Source organism: Stegodyphus dumicola, chromosome 6 (genome assembly GCF_044657685.1).
Source record: "Stegodyphus dumicola isolate Sdum_Otavi_A_Nest chromosome 6, ASM4465768v1".
Classification (NCBI taxonomy): domain Eukaryota; kingdom Metazoa; phylum Arthropoda; class Arachnida; order Araneae; family Eresidae; genus Stegodyphus; species Stegodyphus dumicola.
This window is the reverse complement of record NC_140773.1, coordinates 208,096,621-208,116,587: the sequence shown is the minus strand read 5'-3', so window position 1 is coordinate 208,116,587 and position 19,967 is coordinate 208,096,621. Positions and strand designations below refer to the sequence as shown.

The 19,967-nt window shown below is 31.1% G+C and overlaps 1 protein-coding gene across 13 annotated transcripts in view; it reads right to left on the bottom strand.

Moving 5' to 3' along the window:
- LOC118190859 (rho guanine nucleotide exchange factor 28-like) overlaps positions 1 to 19,967 on the bottom strand; it is a 565,987-nt gene that overhangs the window by 61,614 nt on the left and 484,406 nt on the right. For 8 of the 13 annotated variants that reach the window (XM_085819410.1, XM_085819412.1, XM_085819415.1 and 5 more), the window contains 8 exons: positions 10,533 to 10,596; positions 8,675 to 9,065; positions 7,170 to 7,327; positions 4,776 to 4,867; positions 3,694 to 3,835; positions 3,505 to 3,532; positions 866 to 985; positions 646 to 739 (listed from right to left, as the gene is read on the bottom strand). In XM_085819410.1, coding sequence (XP_085675536.1) covers positions 646 to 739; positions 866 to 985; positions 3,505 to 3,532; positions 3,694 to 3,835; positions 4,776 to 4,867; positions 7,170 to 7,327; positions 8,675 to 9,065; positions 10,533 to 10,596 — 1,089 coding nt within the window. The remainder of the gene's footprint in view (positions 1 to 645; positions 740 to 865; positions 986 to 3,504; positions 3,533 to 3,693; positions 3,836 to 4,775; positions 4,868 to 7,169; positions 7,328 to 8,674; positions 9,066 to 10,532; positions 10,597 to 19,967) is intronic. The other 5 variants (XM_085819411.1, XM_085819413.1, XM_035361645.2 and 2 more) reach the window with 3 other exon arrangements.

Below are 19,967 nucleotides of genomic sequence, written 5' to 3'. Positions count from 1 at the left end.
AAATTACAAAAAAATCAAACAATGATTATTTTTTTAATCACTTTATTATTCTATTATATATATGTGTGTGTGTAAGATAAAAAATATGAAAGCAAACTTCTAATTTTAATTGCTTATAGCCTCTTTTATTTTTCATTTAATTTGGGGACTACCTCTCTCTCTATCTAAAAAACAGTGCTTCAAGTCTAAACTGCATTACTCAAATTAATCATGCGATCCTACGTAACTCTAAATGCAGATACCTCTTGCCAAATCAAATAATTGTAAATCAAAACTTTTTTAGCTCGAACTGAAACTTTTTGACACCCTCTCTTCTTCTTCTAAATTGCTGTGTCACTTTTTTGCTTAAGCTTTCCTGCTGGCCAGATGCTTTGTGACAAAGGAATATGTTCTGAGTTAACAAAAATGTAGGGTGCATAAGATGCTCGTCCATATGTGAACCAAATCTGTGAATCCAGAATTGCTTTCATACATAATAAAATTCTCTTGAATCCGGCCATGTCTGTATTGCCAAGCTTCTTTGCTAGCATCTATTATGCCACTGTCAAGTTCCAAATCATTCATACATATGTATAAAATATCTACTAAGTAAAAATGTACATGAGTAATTTGAAATGCCAAATATATTACATAGGAATAACTTACAGGTTTTTTCTTAAAAAATATGCTTGACCTTTTCTTCCGTTTGACAAAAACTTTTTCTTCATCACTATCTGCAGTTGCTGAATGCATTTGTACGCTAGTAACACATTTAAATAAAATATAAATTATTTCATCACAAAATAATTTCAGAATAAACAGAGAGAAATAAATTTAATAATTTGAGCTTTTGTTTGAGTTATATAGTACTTTACAGCACACTTACTCTCGTATTAGGGTACTTAAAGATAATTGCTGAGTATCACCTATATTTTCATCACAATCCAATGATTCATGCAACTGTGGACTTAAATCATGTAGTGGTAAAGGGTGCATTGTGCATAAGCTAGAAATAATAAAATAAAATAAAAAAAGACAAAGTTTTAAGAAAGAAAAATCTAAGGCAGTGCATTAAATTACTGTAAAATTCAGTTTGACAGGGACAAAAATAAATAAAGATTTCTGGCTATTTTGATATTTTTATTTATTTATTTATTTATTTTTTGATATTTTTACTGTAAATTAATGATAGAAATGAAGTAAAACTAGAAAGGTACGTTATTTATCTAAAATGCATGCAAAGGCACATTTAAAAATATAAAAATTTGTGTAACTCAAAATTTATACTAATCCTTCAGTGTGAAGTGTCTGAGGTTCATTCAGTTAGGAAAGCCTAATAATAGTGCAAGGAAATCATCCATATAAGCTGCTTAAAAATTTAACATAAAATACAAAGTGTCGTATTTTACAAGTCTGAAATTCATTCCAAAAAAATCATTTCACTAACATAAAAATGCAATTTCGAATGGCAGCTTGAACACAATAATACTAATAAAGTATAATGGATGAAAATATGGGAAAGGGGATTAAAGGTGAACATACTTTATTCTACATATACAACAATGGAAAACTCAATGAATGTGAACTGAGTTTTCCATTCTAAATTGGAACTATATCTATCGATGGATCATAGTATGCAAGTTTTTAGTTTTTCGTTCCTTTTTATTAAAAAAAATTTCCTCGGTCATCTTAGGCTAGCACTTAAAATTTGGGGGGTACAATTTTTAAATTAAAGAAATTAAATCTTTCAACTGCAGGCCTTTAAAGGATTTAGTTACATGATGACTAAAATTATATTTGATGTGCATTAAATTCTCTCTCCATATGACACATATATTAGAATAGCTGTAAGATTAATGTATCATCAAAACTGACTGTCAAATATTGTTAAAATTAAAGGAAAATGGAATTGACTGTAAACTGATGATAATTTTAGAGTTACTTCTCAAGTACAAACTATATTTCAACATACAAAATAATAAAAAAATAATATATGTAATTAACCCCTTAACTGCCGCGGGCGTATATATACGCCTTGCTCAGCCGATGCGTTAACTGCCCCGGGCGTATATATACGCCCTTACAAAATACTATCAGTTGCTTTGCGCTGCTACCCGTTAAACTATTCGCAAACTTTTGGAATGCAACACCAGAATGACCTTGACGAAGTATGTGAAGGAGGATATTATTTCAGAGAAGTGTGGGGAGAAATTGGAGAGAGGGACGTGTCTAAAGTACTGAAAGTAATGACTGCGTGGTATTGGCTAGTGTTGTTTGAGTAAAACGTATTTTTCTTTTTTATTCTGTGTCCTCCGTTTTCGTTTACTTGTAGTAGGTTCCAGGAATAAAGAAAGATACAACGGATGTTTCAAACCCATTTATCTTTCTTGAATTCTTTTTTGATGAACTCCTCGTGCTTTATATTGTTACTGAAACTGTTTTGTAGACGAGTATATGAACCAACAACACCTTGTAAATGAAAAATCAAGAACGATATCGTGACATTCAACCAATTCAGAAGAAATATATGTTTTTATAGGCATACTGATTTCACAAGGTATATAACACTGAAACATGATATTACAATTTACTGGTCTAAAAATGAATTGATCGAAAACCCATTATAGGGACATTTTTTATTATAAAAACATCCTTTTTATTATACTTACATCTTTTTATTATATTTTTACTCAAAATATTAAATTTTTTGCATTCATTTTTTTCTTTTACTGTTTATTTTGTGAAAGTAAACAATTTTTAGAAAGTAAAACTTGCTCTTATTTTCCCCCTAATAAATCACATAACTACACGCGTATATGTGAAAAACCGTGGCACTGGGGAATGAATCTTGTACGTTTTCCGCGGCAGTTAAGGGGTTAATAAAATATACATATTCAAGTCTCTAAACTTACAGAAAATTTAACAGATTTATAGGAACTCTTATTTTGGAGTGAAATAAACTTATTGTGAAGGTTTTAGTTTTTGCTAGTTTTCACAAAGATAGCTGTGAGTCCTTTCCCTCTCAAGAAAGGTATAAATCTTGAAACTCGTGCAAAATTTATAGAATTTTTAATAATATATAAAACCAACAAATATTGCAAACATTAAAAAATCTGAAAAATCTATTTTTAATGTGCTGTGTTATAATAAACAAATTGCATTAATAAACATTCTAAACCGAACTCGGAAGAAATAGTTCTTGAAAATCTTAGTTTTATTTCAAATTTTAAATGTAATAAAAAAAGAATACAAAATTTCCATCCTGCATAAAATAGAGATTTCTCGTTAGATCTTTTGACACATGAAATTTCACATATTATAAATGACAAAAATCCTTTTTTACAAATACATTAATCAGTAATAATATTCATTTTAGCGTACACTGGATAGTTTTCTTTTACAGGTTCAGGAAAAGTAAAAATAAATAATGGAAATATGCATTGAAAAAATGTTTACTTTTTACACATTTATAAAAAATACACACACACACACATACATATATATATATATGTATAATATAATTACCTTTGCCTATTGTGAGTATCTTCCTTTGCTATAAAAAAGCAAATACAACATGTTATAAAAACGAAACTATGCAACTTCATAATTTGAAAATTTTCTTTACAGTATCAAAACTTTTTAATAAGTAATTAAAAAGCAGTCTCTTTTGATCAATTCAAGGCATAAAATAAATACTCCATAAGAATATTTTACCTTTATCTGCTAGTGTATCTTCCACAGTAATAGTTGGGGTAGATAATGATTTTTGAAGGGGATGACTTCGAAAAGAAACTAAGAAATTTTTAGCAGAGGAACTCAAACTGCCAACACTGTGAGTCTTTTGGGGTTCCACATTCTAAATAACAAATATAATGAATAAACGAATTGCAACAAAATAGAAAGTCACACATAAAACTAAGAGAAAAATATGTTATAAAAAGTTTTACAAAATCATTTAAAATAATAATAATAATTTAAAAATCAAAATAAAGTCTTTATTTTGAGGAAGCATTTAAACTGACCAGTACTATTCTAAAATACTGAAATGAAATATGGGAATAAAAGTACACAGAAGCTCTTTCCATATAGAAATGCAGAGAAAAAGTTCAAAATCTATCTGAATTGAATGTTACAATCTGACAATTTTGATACAAAATACTTGATAATGCACTATTTAGGCTATTATGTAGTTAATTAAATAAATAAAACGATATTTTTTATTTCACATTTAAATTTCATTAAGAAATAAAGTTGAGGCACAATTAAAGATATGGAAAATTAATTAAAGGAAGAACCTTAAACATATATTTTTATATAAAGTTTTACAAAATTAAAAAATAATTTTTTCAGCAGAAAAAGAGGGATGGAAGGGAAAACTTTTTTTTTTCTTCTGAAGAAAAATTTATGTTGGTCACCCTCAAAAAATGGCAACTACACATTTTGTTTTCAAAAGTCCATAATTAAATGCAGTCGCCTTACACTGCTGCGACAGCAGAATAAGGTGCTGTTGCAGCAGCTGCTGCCCTAAGGTACAGCTGCAGTATATTGTGCTGTTTCACAGTAACCAGCAGCTCTACTGGCTGGTTAATTTGAAAAATATAATTCTATTAGAAAAGTCATAATTATGGTATCAGATACTTCAATCAAATATCCAAATTAATAGGAAATTTAAATTTTAATAATTTAAAATTCAAAATTTGATTTTTAAAACTGAACATTTAACACAACAGATAAGACTGAAATACACAGATGCATAAAAACCAATACAAATGCATTCAGGTATTTCTTATACATACCTCTTTGATGTCTGCTGATGTACCATGCATGCTTGGAACACTAGATGACTGCTTAGCTGACTTAGACAAGAATGATTCCTCACAGCTTCCATCTATTTTTTAAAGGAGACAATCATAAAATTAATATGATGAGACACTCAATTTTATAATTAAAATATTGATTTAACTCGCTACAGATTAGTGAAATGGCAATACTTTTGCAAAAGTAAAACTTACATATTATTAGGTCTTTTATTAAAGTCTTTTCCAAATGTCAAAGTATATACACAGATGCCATTTACATATTATTGGCCTATATTACTTTACAGAAATTTTGATGATTTCTCTAATCAGATAATCTATCACACATTAAATGGAAAGGAATCTCTTTAAATAGACCATTTATCTTAAAAAGGGGGGGGCAATTATTAAAAGAACATTACTGAAACAGTTTGTGATAAATACGTGCTTATGTTAGTATTATAAATATAATTTTACACAGATTAAAAATGCATATGCTGTTTATGGATCTTCACAGAAGTATTTGTTACACATTTTATAAAAATAGTTACACATATTTTTTTAATGGGAAGCAAGATAAAATAACTAGATTTAATTAAACATACACATGGATCTCTCTCTTTCTGTGTGCATACACTGTGTACATATATAAAGACATTGTGCCTATAAAGGTATACGTACATACAAACACTATACATACATTGTATATGTATATATAGAGACTAATAAAAATAGGTAGGTGAATAAAGAGAGAGAAGATAAAAAGCCTCCATATAACTAAAAGGTATTAAAACATGAAAATATACTGGTAACATATATACTATTGTATCAAGCACATGTGACTGACACCCCATTGAGTTGTTGCAGCTGTGTCAGACACATATAGCTGACAACACATTTGTGTTTTAACTTTAGATATATTTATGCTGGTTGCTTCTCTTGAACTATCATATCAAATATGATTGACATGGTATGGTATCAAATATGATTGACAAGAGGAAGTAATACTATGTTGACCTGTGCTGGTTACCTGTAACTGAATTTTTTTCACTATTATCATTACTGCTTTGCATGAACAGGACATAAAATGGACAGTGCTGGATATCATAATATTCAGTTATAACTTTTTTGTTATTACAGTTCTTTGTTAGCATGGCAGTATATGTGATAATCATACACAAGCTTGAATGAGTAAATCAATGGTAATTAAATCTATCAATTAAAAAAAAAGGCAATCAAAGTCCAAAGCTTTATACAGAGCATAAATTTTGAGAACTATCTGCAACTGTAATTTTCTTTTTACTGATTTGTCATATAACTAAATCAGGGCTGGGCTGTGCGTAATACTTAGAGATACCTGCACCATATGGGGACAACATAAATGGCGAAATCAAAATACAATTTGAACCATTCAATAATTACAATTCGTTATGTAATGCTTTTCTATATTTGTCTATGTATTTCAATACTAATGTATACAATTTATGATTTATAGCACAGCTCTGCCAAAGTGCTTTCGGTAATTAAGACACAATAACATGCTGGATAAGTACTAATTCAGAAGTCAAACGACAAAAATCAGCATCATATTTTCAAAATTTTCATAGGACTAGTTTCGATGGTTTTACCGAACCACCATCCTCAGCTGCAAAACTGCAAAATTAAATCAGGGCAAACCGCAGCTGCAAAACCGCAGTTTTTGCGGTTTTGCAGCTGAGGATGGTGGTTTGGTAAAACCATCAAAACTAGTCCTGTGAAAATTTTGAAAATATGACGCTGATTTTTGTCGTTTGACTTCTGAATTAGTGCTTTTGGTATTTTTTTATTTCGGGTTCTGGTGCCGAGGGATTATTGATGAGCGCTCATTTTCAGACTTTTGATATGATACATGAACAAAACTTACAAATCTGTCATCCATTTCTATTGAATCTACAATGGCTGCCATTCTCTACAATACATCCCTAACTAAAGAATTTGGTACAGTTAAAGACAGAAGGGTAAAAATGCAGTAGATTGTAGTAATTGATATTATTAAAGTAGTTTGTATTTTAAAAATAAAAATACAGTATTGCAGTTTGTAAATCACAACTGAAGGTTATTTTAAAGAAAATTTTTTTCAAAGACTCATAGATGAAGTATACCATGAAAATTTACCATCTGACCTTGAATTAAATGTTATGCTTTTAAATCAAGTTCTTATTTCTGTTCAGTTTTTTCTTTCTGTATTATATATACATTTTCAGAATTTCAAGTGTTTTAAAAATCTCAAACTCTGCACATAAATAGTTATTTTACATGTAATACTTTTAACAAGATATTTTTATAGTAATTTCAGGCAACTGCATTTTAGCAAGACAAGCTTAAAATATAGATATAAAAAAAAATCCCACATACCAGAGAAATTACGTGTTTTTTCTCTAGGAATATAAGATAGGTTTGTGACTTTGGAGGAATGAGATATTCTGGAACCTTTAGACCTAAAACTGGAAATAGTATTGGATGACTTACAGAAAGCTTCTTCAGTATCTGAGTCCAAGCTACTCAGACTCCATCTATATTTTAGACATGAAAGGATTTATGTTATTAAACATTAAGTGATAAATAAGTATAGCAAAAAAAGGTTATTAATTTAATATATTAATCCCAAAGAGTGTTTATAGCTAAATGTAAAAATGTTTAAATTAACTAAAATTCTTGTCGTTTGAATAAAAAGTATTTAACAGCAAAGATGGGGGAAAAGTTAAATTAAAAAATGAAGCAAAAGCATTTACTAATGGAATTTATTTTAATACAAAACTACCATCCTTAATAAAACTTCTGCAATTCACAACTGGAAATTCTTTCAACACAGTATTTTTACAATGAATTGAATGCATGAAAATGTGTCATAAGTTCATACATCTAGACCTCATAAATCAAATTTCAAGTACTGTAGAATTATACGAGTACATACCTAAAACATGAAGACAATTTTTTTTTAAATGTTTGTTATATACGTATTCACAATAATACTAATATGGGAATTTTATTTCTTCATTTATCAAATTCTGGCTCAATAAACCTTAAACATTAATCAAGAAATATTAAATATTGTTAAACAATTAAAAGTTAAAAATAATATGATAAATAATTAAAAATATTTCCAAAACACATTTTTCTTGATGAAACACACTTAAATTGCATCTGAATTTGTTTAAGCATACATCACATTTATAGGAAACTGAAATAAAATAAAAAATTAATTTTTTATTTCCATGGGCAATAAATCTATGGCTAAGCAATGACTAAATTTAACAAAAACACTATACTAATATTCGATATATAACTGCATTAATGCTTATATTATTTGTCAATTCTAAACTAATTTACATGTTTCTCCCATTCATCAGAATTAATTTCATATTTTCTTATAAAATAAACAATGCACTGCATTATTTTTTTATGCTATTTTAAATCAATGAAAAAATAGAGCATATATATATATCCTAATAAGATCAAATTAACTTCGCTTAGAAAAAAAGACTAAAATATTCACATAAATAGAATTTTATTCAATATTTCCACATACTTAATTTTTTAACTAACAAAATTAGCCCCTGCATGTAATTTTAATACATAGCATGTGTATATTGTTCCTGCATTTAAATTTTAAGGGAAGGTTTAAGAAAAATCAAGGTGTAAATGAAAAAATTAAATTTTAAAAACATATCTTGATGTGTCATCGTCCTGAGAACTCAATTTTAGAGGAAGAAGAAAATGAGAATGAAGATCTAAAAGTAATGGTTAGAGTAAATTTTAGAAATGAAAATTTATACATATGCTACTAAACGATAATTTGCCTTTATCTATGGAACAGACACAGAAATTAAAATGTAATACATTAATTAAAAGAATTATACCTTCTTTGAATAAAGTGCTTATCATCATCATCTGTTGATAAACTAGCACCCAAAGAGGACCAACTCTGTCGTCGTGTTGGTACCTTTTTATTTGACCTTTTTGCCAACCGTTTTGAAGTTGTGCCGCCAATATTAGAAGTCTTGTACACAGTTGCTCCATCACTGAAAACTTTGCCAGAATGAGAACAATCACTTTCACTCAAAGGGGAAAAGAGATTTAAACACTCCTGAGATGCAGCTGGTGTGAGATCATTGACATGTATCTTAACATTGAAGGATTCTATGAAAGTAGAATCCAGAGATCTAGAATTTGAGGAAAGAGATGTCCTCCGATGCTGGATGTTTCTCATTGCAACAGCAGCTCCATCCAAGTAGACACTGGTTTCATCTCCTGAATTATATAAAATAAAATTATTTTAGGAAACATATTATGATAAACATGTATTTCTTTTTAAATATTTATTTTTTTTTTCTTTTTAATTTAAAAGCCTTTTTAAATATAAATAAAATTTTCCATTAAGCACTTGCCATGCTTTTTGGTGCGTATCTAAGGAAAGCCAAATACACATCGAAACCCAATCATAGTGCTTTCTAGGAACTAAACTAGTACTTGTGAGTGTGATGGTGTGTGATGTAATTTAATTTAAATCATTTAATTCTGCATTTACAATTAAAAAACTCGCCAAAATGAGTGGCAAGTGCATAATAGACACAGTACCTAAATATTTATGTCAACAAATTAATAAATAGTCAAAAGCTGAAACTTATACAAGGCCTAAAGTGAGACCCATAAAGTAGAATACACTCAATGGTCAAAATGATTCTGATCGCCCAAAAGGAGGAAAACATTACATCAAATCCCACCTCAGTTCAATACTGTTGCCACTCAAGTTAATGATGAACATTCTTCTCCTGCCATGAAAATGGATCTAACTAAATGATGAACATATAGTGCAACAATTAATAGCCAGCCGCAGCAATCATATTTTATCTTCACTTGCCCACAGACAGATTGTAACAAGCAGAGAGATCAACACTCTATTTAACTGTTGCTAGCATGGATAATGTTAGCAACAGCATACCATGAATATGCCAATTTTACATAAATATCAGTGATCAAAAGTTAACTTGTATAGGTATTAATTGACCTAAGTATTCTCTATTGGCAGTAGGTAATATAAACTCACATGGATAAAAAAATACTACCATTAAATAACAGAGGATAGAGCCTCTTTCAGAAAATACTATCATAAAACAACAAAGTCTACGAATCTATGAAAATCTATCCAGTTCATAAGGTACTGTGCAAGCTTTCTCATGCAATGAGTACCATTTTTTTTTGGGGGGGGAGGAGTATATAAGGGCCATTAGTGTATTTGGAACCTTTTTTTGACAGGAATAATTAAAAAATACTGTACTGCTGAGTATGATGGCATTTATCAGCAGGATAATGCAAGTCCCCAACATGCAAAGGGACCACAAATCTGGCTCAGTGAATAGCCTTTTGACCTTCAAGAGCTACATTTATTCCTGCATTCACCAATTTAAACCCTGTGGATATTTTATGGATATAATGCAGAACTCAGTAAATGCACTATAATGACATCCAACAAACATAAATACATTACAGGAAACTGCATTTGGCTTGGTATATTAATGATCCCATACCTCACTGATTCAGTGTTTTGTGGAACAGCAGCAATTATTTGGGTACATACAGAAATTTCTTGTTATTAGTTAGGGGCACCTATTTTTGACAATTCAGTTTATGTTCTAGCAATTAAAAGAGATTTATGTTAAATACATACACATTCAAACCAGTTGTATAAAAATTGTTACAAATAAAAAATAATAATACCTGATGTCATATACAGTGCTGGGCAAGAACTACTTAGTCTAGCAGGCCCACTTTTACCAGACTGCTGAAAAAAAAAAAAAAAAAAAAAATTTAAGAAACTATCTTTAAATAACAAATAAATGATTAAATGAGATGAAATTTAAGATATTATAAAAAGAATTATTTAAATTTAATAAATACAATCAAAGCTACCAGTAAAACATGATTATGCGATTATTACAAATTAAACAATTTACTATATTATCAATGTATGAGCTGCTTTTTAGCTTCTAAGTGGAATTGCCATTCCAGTCAATGCCCAAAATAAGACAAGGTATGCTATTTTCCCCCTTATTTAACTATTTAATTTATATATTTATTAGATTTCCCTTTATCTCTTAATTCAAATTTAATTATTTTAATTTTAAGCTATTTTATTTATTTATTTTTCTTTCGTTCCTCACAGTCTTCCACAGAGCTCAGGCACTTCTAATTTTAGAAATTGAGTTTTGCTAAGCCTTATATTTAGGAAAAATAATGTGAAAATACTGGATATATTTTAGCACAGAGGAACACCAGATTGACGTTCTTCAGTAAAATCTGGCAGTATCGAAAATGGAACTATCTCAAGGTGAAATACATTAAAAATACAATGCATTAAAACTTTATTCACTTGAAATTTTGCCGCCATACTTGCTAGTTCACTCGAATTTCGGAATGGGTGAAGCTTGCTGCAGTTACGAGCCACTTGGCACCCATGCGCATGCCCTCAAACGACTGTATAGGAAATTAAAATTAACTAACACTTCCTTAAAATCTACTATAAGGGTAGAAAAATTATCAGAACATTCTACATTTCCTGTTGAGATAGTTCCATATTCTATATAGTTAAGGACATTAATTATGACAATGCAATCAACTAATTTTTATGAAATAAAAAGTAGAAAAGTGCAGTTAAATTAATTACATGTACTCATGAATGATTTTACTCATTCGGGTAAAGAGAAAAGATATTTACAACACTGGTTATACTGTATTGGTTTTAATATTCTCTTTCCGCTTATTAAGGTGCTTAACATAAAACTTCATACAGGAACACTATCACCAGTTACAATTTTTGTATAAATACCCTTTTCAGACATCAGAAACTCATTCAGTATATCAACTCAAAAATCGTTTACCAAAAGGAAACAGTCCAAAATAAACTCTTATGTCTGTTCCGTTTTATTAAAAATCTGTTTTAATCTGTTAAATTAATTTTTCAGTTTTAAATAGGAAGGATTCTTAGTAATAGATTATCTGAAGGGGGAGCCTAGATAATCATACAATTTTTTTGCCCAGATATATGGCTTTTAGATGAAAATATCATTGCCATCTGCTGTTCCGTTTATTAAAATAGCTTTCCAAAACTAAACGCAAAATTAACCGATAATAAAACCTTAATTTTACCAAACGGAGAGCGAAAAGAGATAGATATTCTTGTGTTAGTCATAAAAATATTATCATTTAATATTCATTTCAGCAGTGGTCTTTCAATAAATTGGCGAAAGTTTTGTTAATTTTTACAAGACCCAATGAATATCAAAAACCCACAAGAGGAAGTAATATTATACTATCACACATTATCCCTCTAATCCCCTTCGATTTAGCAACGACATCATCAGGAAGACGTTTTTTAAGTTCAATGGGGGTTATTCCTACGCGAAATGTGAAAAGAAAATCAATACCAATTTCTGAACACTTGAGAAAGACGATAAAAGATAAAACCTGAAATTTCGGTGTAATAAGCAAGCGCCGAAGCAACGATCACATGTGGGAGTGATCTGAAGCAAGGTCACATGATTCATCACTCAACTTGCTTGACAAACCATTCCTCCCCTCGAATGGAAAACAGTAAGTAAAAAACAGCACGCATGTCACTTATAAAATATGATAAATCGAAATTATAAAACAAATATAAGTTCCCGATTCGTCTTCCTCCTCTGCTTTATTGCTGAAGACGGCGAAAGAAAATGCTAGGAATGGATATACCCATTTGTGAAAGTCAATACCCGATTCAGAATATATAGAGAGAAATACTACTTTTCCATATTTTCGCGAAAACATATGCACAGTAACAATCATATATAAGTACTATTTTTTAGTTGTAATTCGCATTTACTCCTCTCCAACTAGATTTCGAAACATGACATCTAACATGCAGAAATACATTCCAAAGATAGTTAGTTATACAGATCTTAGTACATTACCATTACTATTATTTCTCTAACGCTTTCTCTTCAGCATGAAATGAAAGAACAATAATATAAGGCGTGATTACATTGCTAGCTTAGAAAACGATTAGTCCAGAAAACTAAATTTCGTTCGAATAATGCAGATAGTTTCAAAAATATTTTATTACCAAAATATACGAAACTGAAGACAAGCAATCACAGACAAAAATAGCTGATGTCTTTTTCACACAAACAGACACAGAAAAAGGGAGAAGAAGGCACTTTCTTATAGGACAGGCGGACCAGTTACAGGACAGGCGCCAACCAGTGCGGCCGCACCGGCAGGCAGGATTTAGAAAGCAGAGAAATTATTAAAATTTAGAGAGTCACTTAACCAGATACATATTTTGCACTTTTGTTTAAGATGTCTTGATCTTTAAGCTACCATTCGAAGCGTGTTCAAGAGTAAGCATCGAAGTGGCATTCCCTGCCATTTTATCAAAAGATCTTCTAAATCTTGTTGAGACATTAGGTATTTTTTGGAAGCAGGAGTCACGAAAAATGAGCAGAGCCTTCGCCGGGAATCGAACCACGGACATCTGGAATACGCGCCCAGCATGCAGACCACTACACCACGAAGGCACGCTAAGAAGGCGGAAGAAATACCTTATAATCTGAATATATTTCGATGCCGCCGACAGCATTTCATAAGTTCTCTAATCCATTCTCAGCCGCCACGAAACTTACTAAGAAATGGAATGTAGAGGGCTATAATCAAACTTTTAATGTAAAAAAAAATTAGGATTTTTAAAAGTTCAACCTATATGAAGAAAAATTTCCGGCGCTTCATGAACGTTCTCTCTTTGTGACGTTTCTTTTTCAAACGACATATATTCGATAGCAATTTTTTACTCGTATGCAACGTAGAAATAATAAAGTCAGAATAAAAATTCCAGACAAACACCTTGAGCTTTTCGAGCTTTCGCACTTTAAAGCTTACGTCTATAAAACTAGGTATACCCGAGACTTTTTTTTTTTTGGGGGGGGGTGGTCTCAATGTCCATATTAAATAATGCCCTCTTCCTAATAAATTGTCTTTACGAATAAAAAAGTAAGTATTTGTATAAGACACTATAGCCATATACTGTTTATTGAGGTCAGTAATACATATTAAATTCTATATACTGCGCTACGCGTAGCTTTATTGCATCATACGGATCAGAAGCTCCGAAAGTTTGAACAAGAACAATCCAAAGCTTGGAGCACTTTTTCTCTATACAATCCCCCTCCTCCCGGCTCCAACAAAACCACTTAGAGGGAAAACCAAGCTAGTCAAATACAGATTTTGTTAGAATCAGAATGAAAGAACATTCCAATGATTAAAGTATCCCCAAAAGAGGATAAAACTACGCTAGGAACTTAGCAGTGACTTTTAAATATGGTACCTAAGGTTCATTCACTCATGGTTGTTCACTATCAGACTGTTAAGGAATAGAATTACCAATGTCTTCAGAAACATCACCATCTTCTTGCTTTGCAAAGAAAGCAGTTGTTCTGCAGAATAACCGTAACCGTTATTTAACTCGATTTCACTCTGTTACTACCAATGACACACTGACAATGAAAGATCTTTAAACAATTGTAACATTCTTCAGATTTAGAACTTTTCTCCAAATCTGAAACCTAGTTTTTGATTTATTACATTCTAAATCTTCAAAAGGAGGCTTCTTTTATCAGTAAGGATTCAAAACAGTTTTAAAATTTCATTTACTTCATTATTTAATATACTAAGAATCGGTATAGATACATGCTTGACTATGTATGCCATATACCCAAATTCTTAGTAAACTTAGCATTTTATTAGGGAAAAAAGATGCAGCATGGCTTCCTAAAGAGCAAAGTTTTCTTTTTCACTTAGTAGAATAAAAGTTACGGGTAAGAAATTTTATGAATGTGATACATATGTAAAAGCTACAAAATCTTTAATAGCTAGGATATTTTATTCATCACATGGCCAATAAATATCCCTTTAACGTATAAAAGTGGGTAGAAAAAAATATCCAGGGCTTATAAAAAGCTTTGCACGCAAAGTCTGTCTTACGATCGCATACATATTTATAAGTTGTTAAATCTGTCTACTCTTCGGTAATAAGTAGACTTATAATCGATGAATTAGTAGGATAATAAGATTTCCTTAAAGGCGTTTAATTACGAAGTCAATGCAATCTATGTAATAGAAAATTAAAAGCACTCTGATACACGCAAAAGATGAATTTAATCGTATTTAGTATTCTCATTATAATTATTATATCAGTAGAAGAAATAAAGGCATGTACACATATATAAGTTGCTACCTTTTCATATCTTCAGCACAGCTATGAAATGTAGGATCTTCATACTTTTCCCACCTTTCTTTTTGAGCAAAGTTAAGTATGTGGATTGTGATGAACCACAATTATATGCATACAAGTTTTGAGTTTAAAAAGCTTAAGAGACACTACAGTTTGATGAAAAATCAGCCAATATTTGAAATTTACTCAGCTTTTCAGATACAAACATGGAAATGCAAAGTTAATAATACTGCAAAACCAAAAAACTTTGAAATTAAAAATTCGCATTTCTAACTAGCTCGATAAAGAAGTAACACAATTCAAGGCCTGTGAAAGTTATGAATCCTCTAGATAATGAATAAGTTTAACAAAAGTTAACAACTAAAGAATTGCTTTCTAGTTCAAAAGTAATGCCAAAAAATGAAGAAGTGTTTTAAGAAGGCATATTAGAATGATAAATTCAGATGAACTTAAGACTACTAAAATGAACTGAAGACCACTCACTGACAGATTGTAAGGATTTATCACTCACTGACAGATTGTACGGATTTATATTTATTTTAACTAATAATTTAAAGTTTTATTTGAAACTTTCCTACAAACCTTCATTCCCCTAATTGTCAGTGCCAGAACAGTTACAATGCTGTAGCGCGCGTGAACGCATGAAAATTTTCGATGTTGAAGGAAGTAATTAAAAGCCCAGTTTCGGTAGGAGAAAAGAAGAGTTAGGCTCTAGCTGCCGTAGATACTTTTGCTCATTGCTGGTTCAAGTGGCTTAATTTGCATTGCTTTGCTGCCACTAGCTTAGAAGAGGGTTGAAGTTCGGGATCTCGCTGAACCCTGTAAGTTAGTTTAATCACTTGTTAAATATTTCAACTTTTTAATTTTCAATTATCGGACTTTCAGTTACCGCCGAAGTAGAGGCGAAGTTTGTTAGCGTCGAGTTGACGCACTGTATATTTTAAAGAGTTAATAAAGGGTTTGAACCCTTCTTCTATGTAGTTTCCTGCTACTCCAGTATCAGTATCCAGATAGAAGTTAACCCACCTGGACTCTACAAGGTATTTAAAATCCACGAAAAAAAGCTTTTTATGAAAAAAAGCTTTTTATAAGTCTCTTTAGATGCTTTATATCCTTATTTTCTTTAGCCTCTCGGTGTGTTACAAAAACACCAAAAAGAAATTCATTGCTTTTATGCGTTTTATTTTATTTTATTTTTTTAAACAAAACCTGCAAGTTTTTAGCCTAAAGGGGGGGGGGAGGGAAAAAAACAAAATCGTCCATATAATTAGTACACACGGACTTTACTGCTGAGCATGAAGACAACACTAAATGGAAACTTGGACATCCCTACTATGCATGAAGACAACACTAAATGGAAACTTTGGACATCACTGCTGCGCATTAAGACAACAACTAAATGGACAACTTTAATATAATTCTTACCACAATTAAAGTAATAAGCAAATAGCAACTAAACTTTTATGAAGAAGCATTATCATCCGCCTTACAAAACCAGAAGCCTTCCAGAATACAGATGAACATTAAGTGGGAAAACTATAAAAGTCCTGCAAATCGATAAAATTATCTTAATTGGATTCTTCAATAACCACAGCATCAGTAAGAGAACTTCAATAGTCATTTAAATATTATTATATTACACAAAATTCACAGAATGGGGAAAATGCCTTTGTGAAAGACTCGCTCAGAAATGTTTGCTAGTATCAGTGCTTAAAGAAACGCGATATACATATTGTGTAGCCAAACTTCCAATAAACTGTGCCACAATATTACTCAAAATCGAATTACTTATGTATTATAGCTCAGTATGTCTACGGCAAGACACCGTAAAGAACTAGTGTAGTAAAAGAACATTGCAACTTTCTTTTTCAAAACTTCAAAACTGCCATAAAAATTGCCCTAGTACACTTTCAAAACTTATAAAACCACCAGAAACTGAAATGAAGAAGAAGAACTAGTGTAGTAAAAGAACATCGCAACTTTCTTTTTCAAAACTTCAAAACTGCCATAAAAATTGCCCTAGTACACTTTCAAAACTTATAAAACCACCAGAAACTGAATTGAAGAAGAAGACGAAAATTTAGATCCATTACTTTATGTGGAAATTCGAAAAAAAGAATGGGGATAGTTAAATCTTTGTTACATACAGAAGAAAATATAAAAAATAATCGAGAGGGAGGGGGAAATCTCGGAAACAGTACTTTTTTCTGCCAGCTTGACTCTTATTCATGCAGAATAAGGAGATTCCCTAGAAAGCAGAAAATGTTCACTGTCTGCTCGATTTTCTCCATCGATAATAAACGATGCTGAAAGCTTCTTAAGATTTCGTTCTAATAAAAATTCAAACCAGTCACCAGATGAATATATAAATCTAAGGAAAGTTCTTTGACGGTTTGAGAGGTTTTATAAAAGAGCGATCCACTTTTAACAATTCCCTATTTATTCGGCAGTTATTTCCGGCAAAAACAGATGATTTGAACTTGAAAATTTATTTATTGACTAGAAATTACAATAAAATCCCGGTTTACATTTTTATGAAATTATGAATATATATATATATTAATAATTTATTTTTAGTCTTTGTTTTTTACTCGCATAAGAACAATGGACAAATCTTAGCGTCATACAAATATATAAACTACGGTTACAAAATAAAGCACTGACTAAATATTTTGGCATCTTTCTAAAATGGTGCCAGTAACTGGAAAATACCAATAAATCTCGAAAATATTTTAACATGGTTTACATTAATTTGGAATCTTTAAGGTCTTGCAAATTCACAACATACGTGAAGATAGCTGATTAAATTGTAGAAAATTCTATTGCGAAACTAATTCACACCCATATAAATAAATTAGTTATTTTATTGTTTCTGAACGATCGTTTTCGCTGGCTGTTTTTAAGTCAAGCGTCACGGTTGGAAGGACAAAGAAGCAGTGGTGATTAAATGGCGCCAGGCGATGGAACGATTTGCTTTCTCACGGTACGCTCGAAGGGTGTAGAAAAGGAGATGAAATTTTTCTTCTGTGGAAGCATAAAGAGACGGAGATTAACTAGCTTATCCTGGAATTCAAAGCCTATCTTTGAAGCTGGGCTGATTTTTGCAAAAGATTACTTCACAGAACTCGATAGACTGAAGACGATAGAGATTCTGAAATTCCTTGAGTGTTACAAGTGTTAAATTGGCAAATATGAGTGAGACATAAGGAATCAATTGTAATGTGAAACGGGGTAGTTTTTATTCTTTACTAATGCCAAAATTACCACTGTGCTGGGATTCCAATGGCACACATTTAAGAATACCACTTCAAAAATTGAAAACAGAAGAATTGGTAAGCTGATCCTTCGACATCTTTGATTTCTAACTGACTCTAACAGTGACGCAATTTTCTTAACACTGCAAAGATGTCTCCCAAATTTAAATATAAATAAATGACATTTACTATACTTGTTGACTCCAACCTTTTTTGGTTAACAGCACACTTAACACATGTAATTTTGTGATACGATTTGGAAACTGAATTATATATTACACTAACACACATGTAATTAATATGAAATCTGCGCTTCACGAGTTCTACCAAGTTTGTCAAAACACGGTTCTACGGTTAACTGACCACAACATGCCACTTCTTTTCAAAATATGTGCTTAGATTTCTTTATTTTTATAGCAGAAGTCGCTGGTACTTACAAAGCTGTATTGATAATAAGGCGAGTAAGATACTTGTGTCAAATGAAAAATGAGGGTGTTATAAATTAAATATTAAGGGGAAGTATTAAAGTATTTGCTTATATTAATTAAAATAATAATAATATGCTGCTGCAAGTTTAGTAAGTTTAACGCTAAATTTAATGGCAACAGCTATACATGGATATTTTATTACATAGAAACCGATAAAAAAAGTATATACACTATTATGATCGAATACAAAATCGTTACAAAATTTTTATATTAACGCCATGTTTTATTTTGAACACAGGCGAAGGCTTGATGGTAGCAGAATCAGAAATTTTACAATAGCGGTATAGCCAATTCCGTTTTTTTTTTTTTTCCGGGGGGGGGGAATGATTCGCTTTGATAAACAATGCACTTTTATAATAGGGAAAATAAATAAACGATTTCAAGCGCGTAAATTAGGAACAGCTTCTTTGAGCGGGTATTTCTGAAGCGCGTAATTATAAACAGCAGGTTCTATTCTTTTTATTTATTTTTTAAATATAAATTCTACGTTTCAAAAGTAGTAATATTCTAGGATAATAAATAATTCTCTCTTACAATATATGACACTACCATAATATATAATCGTTACTTAGATCCGGTTTTTTATCTGGAAAGACAAAGCTACTACCTCTACTAGACCCTAATCCGTCCTGCCTAGGCTTCGGAGACCTAGACTAAGATCGTGGAGCAGGAAGGGATCTTGGGTACTTTTGAACGCAAGGTCCTGGAGAAGCATTTTCGGAGGAATTCACTAAAATGGTATCTGGCGTAGAAGACGCAACACCGAATTATACTGAATGTTCAAAGAGCCAGATATTGTTCATAACATTAGATAAGCCGCCCCAGTTAAGCTGGGCATGTTATCCGTATGAACGACAATAACATACTAAACGAAATTTTTCGGCTAGACCAGGTAACACAAGAAGAAGAGAAAGACCTAGACTTCGACGGATAGATGCTGCACAGGAGGAAGGTTTATTTTTAAAACTAAAAATTGGAGTACTTTGGTTGCTAGTAGAGGTGGTTGGAAACGTCTAGTTCAGAAGGACATGGCCCACCTTGGGCTGTCGCGCCATGGATGATAATGATAATATATAACACTACATATAAGGCAATGTATATCAACAATGGATGGAGACAATATATAGTTTTTGCTAACCACTATCTCGAT